General features: G+C 36.6%; 1 protein-coding gene across 1 annotated transcript in view; it reads left to right on the plus strand.

The window, feature by feature from the left end:
* LOC136864213 (ubiquitin-conjugating enzyme E2 H) overlaps nt 1-15369 on the plus strand; it is a 115660-nt gene that overhangs the window by 55791 nt on the left and 44500 nt on the right. Inside the window, exon 3 of the mRNA XM_067140923.2 lies at nt 3447-3614. Coding sequence (XP_066997024.1) covers nt 3447-3614 — 168 coding nt within the window. The remainder of the gene's footprint in view (nt 1-3446; nt 3615-15369) is intronic.

Raw genomic sequence — 15369 nt, forward strand, 5'->3', positions numbered from 1 at the left:
AGGAATGACATAATGAGCCAAAGATCAGGCTGCAACTGAGTGGAACACTCTAAACTCCCTATCTTACGAGAGATAGAGCTATGTAGAACAGAAATGATTCAAGATCCACATTGATATCTGGGCGCACTGCCACCGACTAGTAAAATGTTACTGCGGCTCTTGAGATCTCTATAAATAGAAGGTAATGGATCAGTGTGACTTGAGCGGACGTATGCGAGAACCGTACCGTCAAATGAGTGAGTTTGAAAGAAGGCGCGTTATTGGCATGAGAGAAAGTGATGCATCCATCTGGGAAATTGCTGCTCATGTGGGGCGAAGTGTGTCGGCAGCGCAACGTGTGTGTACAGAATGGTTCACAGAAGGCCGTAGAGCACGACAAGATGGTCGCATCATCCAGGACCCCTCCCCGAGAAGATAGACACCTCATCCTAATAGTATTGCAGGTCATATATATCGTCCTCAGCTCTGGCACAACAGTGGAACAGTGTAACACATCGTATACTATCAGGAGTGACGGTCCGTCGTCGTTTATTATGGTCTGGGTTACTGGTGCATCGTCCACTTCTCCCCCTACCTTTGACTAATAACATGCTAGACTGCAATGATGTATGGAACGACGTCACTGGGGACAGGAATGGCAGCAGATAGTGTTTTCGGATGAATCCAGTTTCTGTTTGGCTGAAAATGATGGCCACATTTTGGTTCGCCGCAGACGGAGAGAGGCATCACATTGACTGTATTCGCACAAGACCATCTCAAGGTCTTATAGTGTGGGGTGCTATTGGGTACAACCACAAATCACAGTTGATGCATATCCAGGGCACTGTGACCAGTTTGACCTACGTGAATGACGTCCTGCGACCCGTAGCCATACCCTTTCTGCATGACACCCCAGATGCCATATTTCAGCAGGACAATGCGCGACCACATGTTGCTGCATGAACACGTGCCTTCTTGTTGTCACAGGAAGTCAGGCTGCTGCCCTGGCCCGCCCGATCACCGGACTTGTCACCAATCGAAAATGTGCGGGATATGGTGAAACGATGGGTGCGGCGCTGTGATCCAATGCCAACCACCAAAGATGAACTGTGGAAACAGGTGAATGCAGCATGGATGGTTATTCCCTAGGACGCCATTCGCGCGTTATACGCATCGATGCCATCACGCATGGAACAATTATCAGTGCCCATGGAGGACCTAATGCCTACTAGGCAGAAGGACACATGCTGAACCTAGGTGACTGAAATGCTAATCATTTCTGCAGAACATACTAATGAATATATCCTGTGAATATGAACTTCCTATCTTTAGTCTTTCAGGGTGTTCTGTTTTTTATGAACATGAGTGTATGTATGTTTGAGTACCTAGCCCAGAGGCTGATTGGATCCTCAACAACTCTGCCATCAGCTGTCATAGATGGCCTAGGCATCACTGAAGAGAGACACTAGGGAGATGAGGAGTGAGGTATTTTGCCCATTCATTTCGTCATTGACAAGAAGTTGCTATTATATATCAGCCTGTCAAGCCCACTGAAATACACACATTAACCAACCCTATGAGGAACATTTCATGGCATTCATAACAGTCTGGCTGTATGAGGAATGCCATACTAACATTGCTCATATCTCAGTCACTTTCATGGAGTCAAAGCAAGGGATGAGACCGAGACAGATCAGTGAAAGTAATAAATTTGTTCTAAATAATAATGTTATTGGCTTTATGTCCCACCAACTACTTTTACGGTTTGCATAGACACCGAAGTGCCAGAATTTTGTCCCGCTGGAGTTCTTTTACGTGCCAGTAAATCTACCGACATGAGGCTGTAAATCTACCAATACGAAGCTGACATATTTGAGTACCTTCAAATACCACCACACTGAGCCAGGATCGAGCCTGCCAAGTTGTGGTCAGAAGGCCAGCACCTCAACAATCTGAGCTGCACAGCCCAGCAAATTTGTTCTAGCCCATACCAGAAGACGTAGTGCACTGTACACCATTTTGCCAGCAAAGGCAGAAATGCCAGATAATAGACACAATCTGGAGGAAGTGAACCAATTTGTGATCATGGGCTGAATTTTCTTACAAAGTGACACAGTAAGTTATAGTGAGAGGTGTAAGATTTTTGTGTATCAAAACTTGTGCAGGAAGTTCTTCCTTAGTGTGCTTTGCAGTAACGTACGAGGTACAGCGCAAAGTTAAAACGCTGTGTCCTTTAGGCATGGATATGTTGTTGGTGTATCATTTCCACGAAATGTCTTAAGTTAACAGTTAGGAAGTAATTGTTAGCAAATTGCTTGTATTCATGTAATTGGCAAACAGAAGATCCCAAACAATAGGTAATTTCATAACCAAGTCAGTAAAGCAGAATAGTGTAATTAAATTCAAAAAATATTACATTATAAACGTATCTTACATTCAGAAACAGAATACTACCTTAGATGAATTAAAACCTAGTAGCACAATACTTCTCATTATAGAAAATAAACAGTATGGTATTCTGGTCTGTTTTAATTGTTTCTATTAGTCCTAATTTTTCCGCTTATTTCATTCACAGGGACATATAAACTAAATGCTGGAGTGAGAATGAGTGTCATATGAGTTAATTATTGCATGTACTTATAATAGCAAAGTCTCCATTTCTTAGCAGAGTTTCTGTTTTCCTTGTCATTGTCCTAGAAATTTATTTGGGAGGGAAAATTTTTAACATTGCTTTATTAACTACCCTGTGTAATCATGAGAAGAGGCACCAACTTCTCTTGTGTTGTTTCTCCTCCTACTAGAATCTATCTCAGTTAAGTTTTCTCTTCCCCAGGTTCCCTCTTATCATGCCCATATATCATGTTTTAGGTCACTATCTTACAGCTGCAGATTGTACACTCATCCTTTGTATGTTCTCATACAACGCCAGTCTCATGTCTGTGTTGAAGGCTGGTTGGATCCCCAGTAACTCCATCACCATCTGTCAGAGACAGCGTAGGCATCACTGAAGAGAAGTACTAGGGAAGTGAGGATTGAGGTGATTTCCCATTGCTTTCCTCATCAAGCCAGACAATGCTATTACGTACCAATCTGTCAAGCCCACTGAATTGCACACACCAACCGACCCTATGAGCACCACTTCCATACCATTCATTGCAGGGAATGGCTGCATAAGGACAGGCATCACCAGCATTGCTTATAATTCGGCCACTTTCATGTCGATAAAGATATTGGTTCCCATAGGGAACCTTTCATATTGTCAAAGTCAAGGACGAGACTTCCAATCATGCTTCTGACAAACTTCATTTTAGTTGTCTGGATCCTGCTCATCGTCTTGATTTGTAAAATTGTAATACTACCTGCATTGTTGTAATATATTTACTACTGTTTTCATTTTTCTTGATTTGTAAAATTGTAATACTACCTGCATTGTTGTAATATATTTACTACTGTTTTCATTTTTCTAGCTCCATATGAGGGTGGCATCTGGAAAGTAAGAGTACATTTGCCGGAACACTACCCATTTAAATCTCCATCAATAGGCTTTATGAATAAAGTGTATCATCCGAACATCGACGAGGTCTCTGGAACTGTGTGCCTGGATGTTATAAATCAAGCTTGGACCGCCTTGTATGGTGAGATATATATTTGTTCCCTATAAACTTTTTTTTTAACATACTTTTAACATACTCAGAATGTTAATGTAACAGGTTTCCCTTTTGACTAGATATTGCACTGAATTTTATTTGTTTTTTATAATTATAATAAGATTTCCTATACTTTTGATAATCTCAGATGTTAGAGCGTAGGCCTTCTGAGCCCAAGTTTGTGTGTTCGACCCCAGTTCAGACCAGTGGTATTTGAAGTTACTCAAATACTCCAGCCTCATGTTGGTAGGTTAATTGGTACAAAGAACTCTTACAGGACAAACTTCTGGCACCTTGCTCTAGGGGGATCAAAAACCAATAACATTATTACTACTTTTATTAATATCAGTGGTCTGTGTTACGGTGTTTCTGTTTTCTTACAACTCTGTAGATGCTTTGGAGGTTGTTTGTCATGATGCATTATGAAATTAGAATCTATGGCGTTTATACCCATCCAAATTCCTTCACATTAATGACAGGTCCTTTGGAGATGGGAGTTTGGATGAGTGGAAATGTTCTTTTAATTGTAGTCTATTGTTGCCAAGAGATAAGAGTAAGCGGGCTTTGAAATTCAAAATTCTTATGAAATGTATTATAATATTTGGGAAAAACTTGTTCCTGATCTCTTGAATGCCATACTTGGTGGCAAATTTTGAAAAAAGAGATGAGAGAGGCCAGTGCACCTTACAAATATCATGAGGTTTTTTAATGAGGACTAGGAAAGAAAGTAGTGGCAACATATGCATACTGTATATACAAAACCATTTATCGTTGAACCATTGCACCTCTACAAGCCTTCTGTGTAATCCTCTGGAACACATTTGCCAGATGTGTGGAAGGTGAAGGATATCAGTAGCAGTGCCATTTTTGTTGATGTTCGCGGCCAACAATTTAATGTTTAAATCCCCACCCTAGGCAGGAATCAAACCCATGTACCTCTGAACCAAAGTCCACTATGCTGACCATTCAGCCAAGGAGTCAACTGTAGCACTGGGGCACCAGAATTGAAAGTGTTGTACTTTCAGTTGATCAGGTTAAGGCGACACTCCGGAGATAAAAATAAATATTTTGGTCTTTTTGATGAAATATTTTTATGACTGAAATTGAAAGGATTGAGATTCTTTTTTCTTGTCACAAAGTTATTCTGCTGAATTCAAACAATTTATCACTGTAATAATGCTTTGTTTGCCAATTGTAATTTTACATTTAAATCCCATTTTCTCCAGTAATATTCTGCCAAATGTAACCAAATTTGTTTGGTATATGTATCACAGCTATATTAAGAAACCTGCATATGGAATTTTTGATTGAATAATTTTTTCAAGTGGTAGGGATTTTTTAGTCCAGAATTTTAGAATGTAAAATTACACAAACTTTAGTATGATATATCTCCTTGTATAAATTATGTACAGAAAAGTTGATATGTAGTGCTTTTAAAAGAAGTATTATCTACCTAATTACAAATTTACATTAAGATGTTAATTAAATTTTATGAAAAATTTGAATTAAAAATTTAAAAAAAAGAATATTTGTAAAAATGATTAATTCTATATAAAAGAAATGTTTGTGATATATCTACTTTTATGTAGGTGACATTCCCACAAATTTTCGTGAAAATTCATGCATTAGGTAAAAATATCTTTTTATCTCCGCAGTGTTGCCTTAAGTGAGACCTGTCATCATAACCTAGCTTCTGCAATTAGCATACCCTCTGTCAGTCATTTGCCAGACTACTTTGTTTGAAAAAAACATCCATTCAGCGGCTGAGTCCATCAAATAAAATTGTGCATATTGCCTACTGTAATCAATTTGCTAATCATCCAAAATAGGTATTTACTGATATTTGTATTCATTGCATCTTAGATATGAAACTGAACAATGGAATAATAAATAATAATTTATGAAAGATATAATTAAATAATTGTTTAGGATAGTTATATCAGGGTATATTTTAATAAATACATACTTTGTACTTGGCAGTAGAGAAGATCCACTGCATCAGTGATGCTTATTTAATCTGTACAAACTAGGATTCTAAAATTTATTGTCCTGAAGCACAACAGAATTGTTGAACTGGGGCCTGTCTAATATCTTACATTTTAAAAGATGACTGTAATATGGAAATGTAGCCTACATGTAGGACCCATTTGATTTCTTTGTCAAATGGTGTATTGTAAAATTAAAGGCCCTGATTTCAGAAATTCTATGTGAAGAATGCTATAATTTAATTTTAATTACCTGATGGGGGGATAGCCTAGCTGAGGCCACTAAGGCATGGTCAGTTCACCCAGAAGAACATGGACTCAGTTTTGTCTTCTGAAAAGCACATGGCCATGGGGTCAGTTAGAATATAACAGAAATGAATACCACATTAATTCCTGGGGCTTCCTTACCTTTATTGGTGGGATTGTTTAATGTATATAGAATTTATGGCAATTTAGGCATATACCTGTCCACCAGTGGAACCTCTAGTTTCGAGTAGAGATGTACTGTAACAGTTCAAATCCCATTACAAGCATTCATTTGTATTTTTATTATTGTATCTATATTATTATTATTATTATTATTATTATTATTATTATTATTATTATTATTATTATTGTAATTATTATTGTTTGATTCAGTTCTATAATCTGATTTTGCTATGAATTAATTATCACTTGCTTCATTGTAGTTAATTTATTGTGTATATATATTTTTGTGTGTGTGTATATTAGCATCAAAATAATGAAGAGTGAGACTTAATGCCTAATATCAGATATGGATATGTTTTGTGAAACCTTTTGACATTGCAACATATGGTTTATACTGCTACCGTAACTGTCGAGTCATCGCTCTGTCATTGTATGCTTTCAGCAATGAGATCATATTTAGGGAGTTCCAAGTTTGCTTGAGGCTATTTCAACACAATATGTAACATTTGTAGCTGGGTGGGAGTGACATCATATCTATTTTGAGCTATGACATGGGTGTTTTACCATGTGGCAACTAATGGCTATATATAGGGGCTGTATCCTATAGCGGCAGTCAGTTGGATAGTTCAGTTGGTTGGAAGGAGACTAATGGGGAACATTGGTATGGATATGTAATCGTCAGTGACCAAATGGATTATATGTTCGGAGTGTGTTTCGTGCATCTGTTCGGTCTAGTTCTTGTGTCAATTCGGTGACAGCTGAATATTGAGTCGTCGTAATGCAGACTAACATTTATCAGTGAATTACTTGTAAATTTGATTGTGAAGTGTGAGTATAGTTTCAAGCCATCCTATATCTCGTTTGTGAAACTAAAGGGATACATCACCAAATTAGGCTTGAGATACCTATAGCTGATACCAATTCAAAGGACTACATCGTAATAACACTCAAAGTGTTGAAGGTACTGTACTGTAAAGTGCATATAATGTAATTAACAAAGTTTTATTCCACCTACTCAATGCTATACAATAATTGTAATGCCTATGTATACATTACAATGTGTTGTTAGGGGACTAGTTTCGACCCTGTGTGGGTCATCAGCCTAAATAAGGTACACTTTTATTTGTCGATATCCCGGAACAATATTTCATTGTGCATTAATAAAATTAATAAAATGAGCTATATGTGTAATGTGATAATGTGCATATAAAATGGTGAAATGCATGAAATGTTATGTGAGATAAAATTATATCGTGATACTGATCTATAGATAGTGAAATGTCCAAGTTTACATTTATAGCAGTGAGACTTAAAATATATATTTTTTTTTTTTTGCTAGGGGCTTTACGTCGCACCGACACAGATAGGTCTTATGGCGACGATGGGATAGGAAAGGCCTAGGAGTTGGAAGGAAGCGGCCGTGGCCTTAATTAAGGTACAGCCCCAGCATTTGCCTGGTGTGAAAATGGGAAACCACGGAAAACCATTTTCAGGGCTGCCGATAGTGGGATTCGAACCTACTATCTCCCGGATGCAAGCTCACAGCCGCGCGCCTCTACGCGCACGGCCAACTCGCCCGGTACTTAAAATATAGTACCACATCGATTTTTACAATAATGGTTGAAATATTACACTTTACGTATACATTAAAATTGCATAATGAAAAAAGTATAAAATGCCAGTCTGAATATAAAGTCCAGATGCCTCTAGTGAATTCTATCTTTCAGTTACATCTTCTGTCGAAATATTGAATATTTGTTATGTACAACATAGGCGCAGAAGGTATTTACCTTGCTTAAAGTCCAATGATTTATGATTCAGAAATTGTATACAGGCTGAATATAAGCAACTTCTTATAGTATAAGGAGTTCTGCATATGATGAGAGGTTAAATTCCCAATCCAGGATGGAATCGATTTTAATTTTCTATTATCATCAGGTTCCATTAACGCGAGGTTCATTAAAGAAAAAGAAAAGAAAGGGAGAAAAAGAAGAAGAGAAAGAATACTTACCTTGCGCGGCAATGTGATCGGCTTGACCGGTAGTGTGCAACTGGAATAAGCATGCATTGGGAATGGCAAGGAAAGCAAGAGGGGAAGAGGTTGGTAAGTGGAGGAGCAACCCGGTGGAGCGGGTAGCGTGGGGCAAGGTGCGAAGGGAGGGTCGGGGAGTAGGGGAGTAACTTAAGGTGGGGCCGAAGGATGCAGGTGTGATGGTAATTGTTTCGACGAAAGACCTTTAATTAACTTTAAGAATTATTTTTGATCGGCTAAATTGTTTTTCCTGAGAAAAGTAATAAATAAATAAAATAAAATAAAATATTGAATTTTTCCATGATTTCATGAAGGTTGTAGTTAGCATTGAAATACTTGTCCAGATTTATGTAGAATTTCTCGATTATAATAAGCAGAGGAACCTTGTTAGCTATTTCCAGGATGTCCATATCTTGTTCGATATTCGTGAAATTATGATTGTAATCGACCATGTGTTGGCCGATAGCCGAAAATTTATTATATTTAACTGCATTGATGTGTTCAGAATATCTTATATTAAAACTTCTCCCGGTTTGCCGTACATAAGAAATATTAGTACATGACTTACATTTGAGCCTGTAAACACTTCATTTTGCATAACTGTTGACCTTGTTGATGTGTGACGTGTTATGTAGAATGTGCAAACTGTTATTATTGGTCGCACACTATCAGCTAAGCTACACACCACAGCGCGAGGTCCAATTTGTTTTCCGCTATGAACTGAGAATTCTCCCAATTAATATCACCCACGCGCAGTGTCTACTTTCTTCTCAACAAGAATCCAAAAACTTCACATTCTGCACAACAATCAACCATGCAGCCCATCAACACAACTTGGTTACTCAATTCACCAAATGCCAAATTATCCGCTTAAGCTGATACAGTATTTAGTCGACTCTTCTTCCAGAGAGTATCAACCACACAGTTTGTTACTCAGACATTGTACATACCTGTATATTTTTATATATGTGTCAGTTTACTTTGTGTTCATTCTTATTGTCATAGCACTCGGTCCACAACCGTTATGTATCACCAGGACCTACTGAATTCCATGAGTCTACAAATTTTAACAACACAGAGCACCTTATTTGTACTTTTGTTCCAGAATTCTTAGCATGTATAATGTACTTGTATTAATTATTACTCACCTACATCACACGTAATATTTCATATTCATGAAATTATTTATATTATTTACTAGCAAGATACCCGTGCTTCGCTACGGTATTATACTGAAATTTATAATTGAATGCTAATTGTTTTAGATATATAATCCGCCGAAATTCGCGATCTGACTCGTTTTCTGCGAGAATCCGCCAAAATTCGCGATCTGACTCGTTTTCTAATAGATTACGGTATGTTTCCTCACATTTTTCAATCTTTCTTTCCAGCAATCGATTTCGTACTTCCCGGGCTAGGTCCAGATATTCCACCCCGTCGGTTGGGTCCCTAAATTTTTGCCATCTTTTCCTATAAGCGTTTTTAATATGGATAAAATCCTTCAGGAGATCCGGCGTGGTGTCGTCTTAGGTGGCTTGGCGGTACTGAACCCGCGGCCGGACTGCATTCTTAGTCATTACCCGTCCAGGACCATTTTCCAGGGGGGTCCGCACATTTGACAACGGTCCAGAACATTATTATTATTATTATTATTATTATTATTATTATTATTATTATTATTATTATTATTATTAAAAGATGTTCTGAACCCCACAGCAAGCTGCAAGATCGCTACTTGGCGGTAAATTACATCTGCTGCCAGTGTCATTGTTACAATGTGACCAGCACCATCGTCGCGCGTAGGCAAGTGTGCGGGATTTCTGGCAATACCAATGACATACTTCCGTGCATTGTTGACCTTATTATAGAGGTGAACAATTTGACGGTCCATCTCATTCCTATCGTTTATTTCAAATGTGTTTAAATTTTTATTTACATGCCAGGAGGATCTACTGTAATCTAAGAACGTTCTCCGAAGGAAAAGATGGCTGTTGAAAACCAGCCCAGGAAAGATTAAAAATGATCGGTTTATGATCAGAATAAGTACATCGAAACTATATAGCCTGTTTCCAGTCATTCGACAGGGTCAGGAATGAAATGAATAAAGCCCCATCTAGCAGCCACAATAGGAATTGTGCCGGCTGCCGAAGCACACCTCTGGGGCAATGATCGTTGAATGACAAATGAAATGAAATATTGGACAGTGTTGCTGGAATGAATGATGAGACAGAAAATCGAAGTATCCGGAGAAAAACCTGTCCCACCTCCGTTTTGTCCAGCACGAATGTCACATGGAGTGACCGGGATTTGAACCACGGAACCCAGCTGCGAGAGGCCGGCGCGCTGCCGCCTGAGCAACGGAGGCTCCTTAAGTACATTATGAACAGTAAAATCAATTGATCTCACCTCCTTTTACACCCCACCGCCGTTAAGTTTATTTACACCTCCCCCCCCCAAAAAAAAATAGAAGACGTGTTTCTTTATGTTTAAAAGATATTCCAAACACCAATGTTCACATCTGTTACATTCAGTTTTGAGATATAAGTATCCCCATAAAAATAATTCACTTTATTTTCACTTCCTTTCACACTCCCCTCCCCCCCACCCCGTAAGTGAATTTTCCGGCAAAATACACTTGTTTCCTTAATAGTAAAGGATCTTCTAAATAGTAATTATCACGACTCTAACTTCTTCAGTTTTTGATTTATGTGTCTTCATGAAAGGAATTCAACTCCTTTTCACTCCCGCCCCCCAAAACGCGTTTTTCCTTGTTTAAGGAGATTCAAATACCAATTTTCACGTCCGTAACAACTTTAGTTTCTATTAGATGTATGTATTCTCATACAATTAATTCAATTAATTTTTCAATTCTTTCACCCCCCCACCCCCCCTTCATTGGATTTTCCGAGAATACGTGTTTCTTTACTTTTAAAGCAGATTCCAAAGCAGATTTCACGTCTGTAATATCTTCATTTTTGAGATATCAGTGGCCTAATTAAAAGAATTCAACACCATTTTCAGTCACTTTTACCCCCCCCCCCCCTTCCACCCAAGTGGTATTTCCGAAAGCTGAAAATACACGTTTCTTTTATTTTTAATAGAGATAAAAATACCATTTTTCACTTCTGTAACATGTTAAGTTTTAGAGATATACTGTGGAAATTCGCTTTTTAAAATTTCACCCCCTTTTATTTCCCCTTACGTGGAGTTTCCAAAAACAAATCACCTATCTTTCTTTACATTTACAGGAGATTCCAAATACCCACTTTTTACGTCTATAACATTTTACGTTTCTCAGATATTCTGTAGATATAGTCTTTCAAAAAATTCACCCCAGTTTGTCAGTCCTGTTTAACCCCCATTAATTGGATTTTCCAAAAACAAAAAAATACGTGTTTCCTTATTTTTAAAGGAGCTCCCATATACAAATTTTCATTTCCGTAATATTTTCAGTTTCTGAGATATATGTATCATCATTAAAGGCATTCATCCCATTGTTCACCCATTTACACCCCCTCCTATTGGGATTTAAAGAAAGCAAAAAATACGTGTTCTTGTATTTTTAAAGAAGATTCTAAATACCATTTTTTTTTCTGTAAACTTTTAAAGTTTTAAGATGTAGACACACTCATTTTAAAAATTCACCCCCCTTTTCACCCTCCATTATTTGGATTTTCCAAAATCAAAAAAATACCTGTTTCTTTATTTTTAAAGTAAATCCCAAATACCAATTTTCAGGTCTGTAATATCTTCAGGTTCTGAAATATAAGTAGCCTCATTAAAGGCATTCAACCGCTTTTTCACCCTTTTCCACCCTTCCAATTGGGATTTTCCGAAAACAAAAAAATACGTGTTTCTTTATTTTTAAAGGAGATTCTAAATGCCAATTTTTACATCTTTAAACTTTAAAAGTTTTGAGATATAGATAGACTCATTTTAAAAATTCACCCCCTTTTCACCCCCCCATTAATTGGATTTTCCAAAAACAAAAAATATGTATTTCTTTATTTTTAAAGGAGATCCTAAACACCAATTTTCAGGTCTGTAATATCTTCAGTTTCTGAGATATAAGTATCCTCATGAAAGTCATTCACCCCTTTTCACCCCTCCTATTGGGATTTTCCGAAAACAAAAAATACCTGTTTCTTTGTTTTTAATGAAGATTTTAAGTACCAATTTTTACATCTGTAAACTTTAAGAGTTTTGAGATATAGATGCACCCATTTTAAAAATTCACCCCCTTTTCACCCTCCCATTAATTGGATTTCCCCCAAACAAAAAAATACGTGTTTCTTTATTTTTAAAAGAGATCAAAAGTACCAATTTTCATGTCTGTAATATCTTCAGTTTCTGAGATATAAGTACCGGTATCCCGATTAAAGGCATTCAACCCATTTTTCACCCTTTTGTGCCCCTCCTATTGGGATTGTCTCAAAACAAAAAAATACCTGTTTCCTTATTTTTAAGGGACACTGGGACTGAAATTTCCAAATTCTATATAAACTGAGGTACAGCTTTGAAATTTTGTATGCTTATGAATAGTCATAACATAAACCACTGTGGTAAATTTGAGCATTGCAAGTTGATTAGTTCTTGAGATATTAATTATTTTATACATTTTCATGTGCAAATTATTCTATATTTATAAAGGTCTGCCGCATTAAACCAATCAAGATAGTGTAACTTTTAGGTAATATTCTATTGCATTAATACAATTGGAAGAAACCTACGGATTCTTTTTTGAATTGCATTAATGAGTATGAAGAAATAAATTTTTTTCATATCCAAGTTTTTAATCTACAAAAATCTTCAATTTTTTAAGTTTGAAATTTTTTTGCAGCCAGACCAAAAGTGCAATCCAAAAATCGATCCGCAGGTTTATAGTCAATGCAATGAAGATAATACATGCAAATTTTGAAAGCAATATCATAAGATTTATGACGCGTGTAACATTTTGAATGCCTGAAAAAGTGAAACAGAGAAAAAAGCAATTTTTTAAAATAATGGACAATGCTCATAACCTGTATTGCCAGCTGATAATCTCAAAGAAATTTCTTGTTTTCTCCTACTTTTGGATTTTGGCTTATGCCACCGAGAACTTACTGTATGCATTTCACCACAGAACACCACCAAACAATAGTAGAAAATACTCGCATACCTCAACACAATCAAACTGGAAAACAACTTGTTTGTAAACAAACAGGATTTGCACATGGTATGTACGGAAATAGTCATAAATAATGTTGAAACTAATAAATATTTCTTTAATAAGTAATCACTGTCTTTGAAAATAGGCATAAAAATTTACTCAATATATTATGCAAGGCCACCTGTAATTTTCATTCAGATTTTTCAAACTTTTGTAGTTCTTATATAGTTTACGTAGTAAAAGTGCCTACTTCCTCCACTAGAAAGCAGCAAAATGCAGACCGACAGATGTAGGAGGCCTTTTTGAATTATTCTTATGAAATGAAATCGTGAAATCTGCTTGAATACACCACTAATGTGTGCTGATCGTGAGTCGAACGAAAGTGGGCGTTTAAAGGACGGCATGCCAGGCATTTAAAAGCTACGCTAGAGCTTTAAAAATGGAGGAATTTGGATGAAAACACTGCTATCTGATCCGCGGGGGTTAGGGGTGTATTAATATGGAAAAAGCCGAAAATCAATATTTTACATATATTTCGCCAAAATTTCAGTCCCAGTGTCCCTTAAAGAAGATTCTAAATACCAATTTTCACATCTGTAAACTTTTAAAGTTTTGAGATATAGACACACTCATTTTAAAATTTCACCCCCCTTTTCACCCCCTTAGCGACGGAATATCCAAAAATCCTCTCTTAGCGAGCACCTACATCTTAATATGAATATATCTCCAAAATTTCATTTCTTTATGTCCAGTAGTTTTGGCTCGGCGATGATGAATCAGTCAGTCAGTCAGTCAGTCAGTCAGTCAGTCAGTCAGTCAGGACAAGCTACTTTATATATATAGATATGTGATTATCGAAGCCATTGAATTTTTCAATACTGCGGATAGTATTCAGTTCGATAGAGAGATTCTTCTTGGCCATAGGTATGCTGAACGCTCAATGAACTAAGCTATTATATGTCACTCTTTTATGGGATTGGGTGTGCGTTAAGTCTTGATGAATAATAGTAGCGGATTGGGTGGGTTTCCTAAAAATTTTGTAAGTTAAAGAATCTGAATGTCTTGTGATAGTTAGATCTTGGAAGTTGATCTTTTGATCTTTTTCTAATTCTAATGTGAATTTGATATGGGAATTCATAACCTTGGATACTGTAAAGTGAACCAGTGAGGGATAAATTTCTTGTACAACTTTTAAATGTCTGGTCAAGAGGATTTCAAATTTTATGCCTAGAGTTTCCTTCAGTTATAATGTCAGAGTTTTATATTATCTTTTGAATTACTGCAATAAATCTCACTCGTTAAAATAAATTTTCAAAGAATATATATTTTGTTTAGTATCGAATATAATTGATTGTTTCACTTCTATAGTAGCACAGATAACCTCAAATTTTAATGGGGAAACCGAACGCCAATCTCCTTTTCCCAGAACCTATATGTTATGCTGTCAAAGTAAGCTTATTACCCTACCCCCTAGAGATATTCAAGACTCTCATTGTATTATCATTACATCTATGTGTAGCTGGCACCCATCAACAATTGTATGGGTAAGTAATCACGTGAGTACTAAGTGCGAGTACATAGTCCAATGATTGGGTATTTTATTTCATGAATATTTTAATATAGTTTCATTTAAATTCAGTTTCATATTTTTTAATCAGTGAGTGATATTCACAGTACATCTGCAGTGTGTAGTAGATGATGTTTGGGGATGCTTATTTCTCTTACCTTGAAAACTAATTCAACTGCCCTTGTTGGTATTATGAACAAAGCTTGTAGGGAAGTAGCCTACCAGTCTATGTTAAAAAGGCAAAGGAAAAGTTGTATACCAGATCACTGCTGAAGACCAATGATGCTACACTAAAGATCTATCAAGGCAAGGCAAACAAAAATGTTCTCATTCTATGTACTATGCATCCAGACTGTAACCATACAAAAATACAATCCCCGATTTTAGGTTAGGAAATTTTCGTAAAGTAATTTGTAGTATAAAATAGTGAATATAATTTGATTTTGTTAAGATGTAAGAACATAATATTATAAGAAGGATTTTTAGTTAGGGAATATTGAACATGTTGTTGTTTTTGTTTGAGTTATCAATCCATAGACGGTTTGATGCATCTCTTCATGCAAACCCTATCCTGTGCTAGC

This window comes from Anabrus simplex, chromosome 2, assembly GCF_040414725.1.
Source record: "Anabrus simplex isolate iqAnaSimp1 chromosome 2, ASM4041472v1, whole genome shotgun sequence".
In the NCBI taxonomy this organism is placed as follows: Eukaryota; Metazoa; Arthropoda; class Insecta; order Orthoptera; family Tettigoniidae; genus Anabrus; species Anabrus simplex.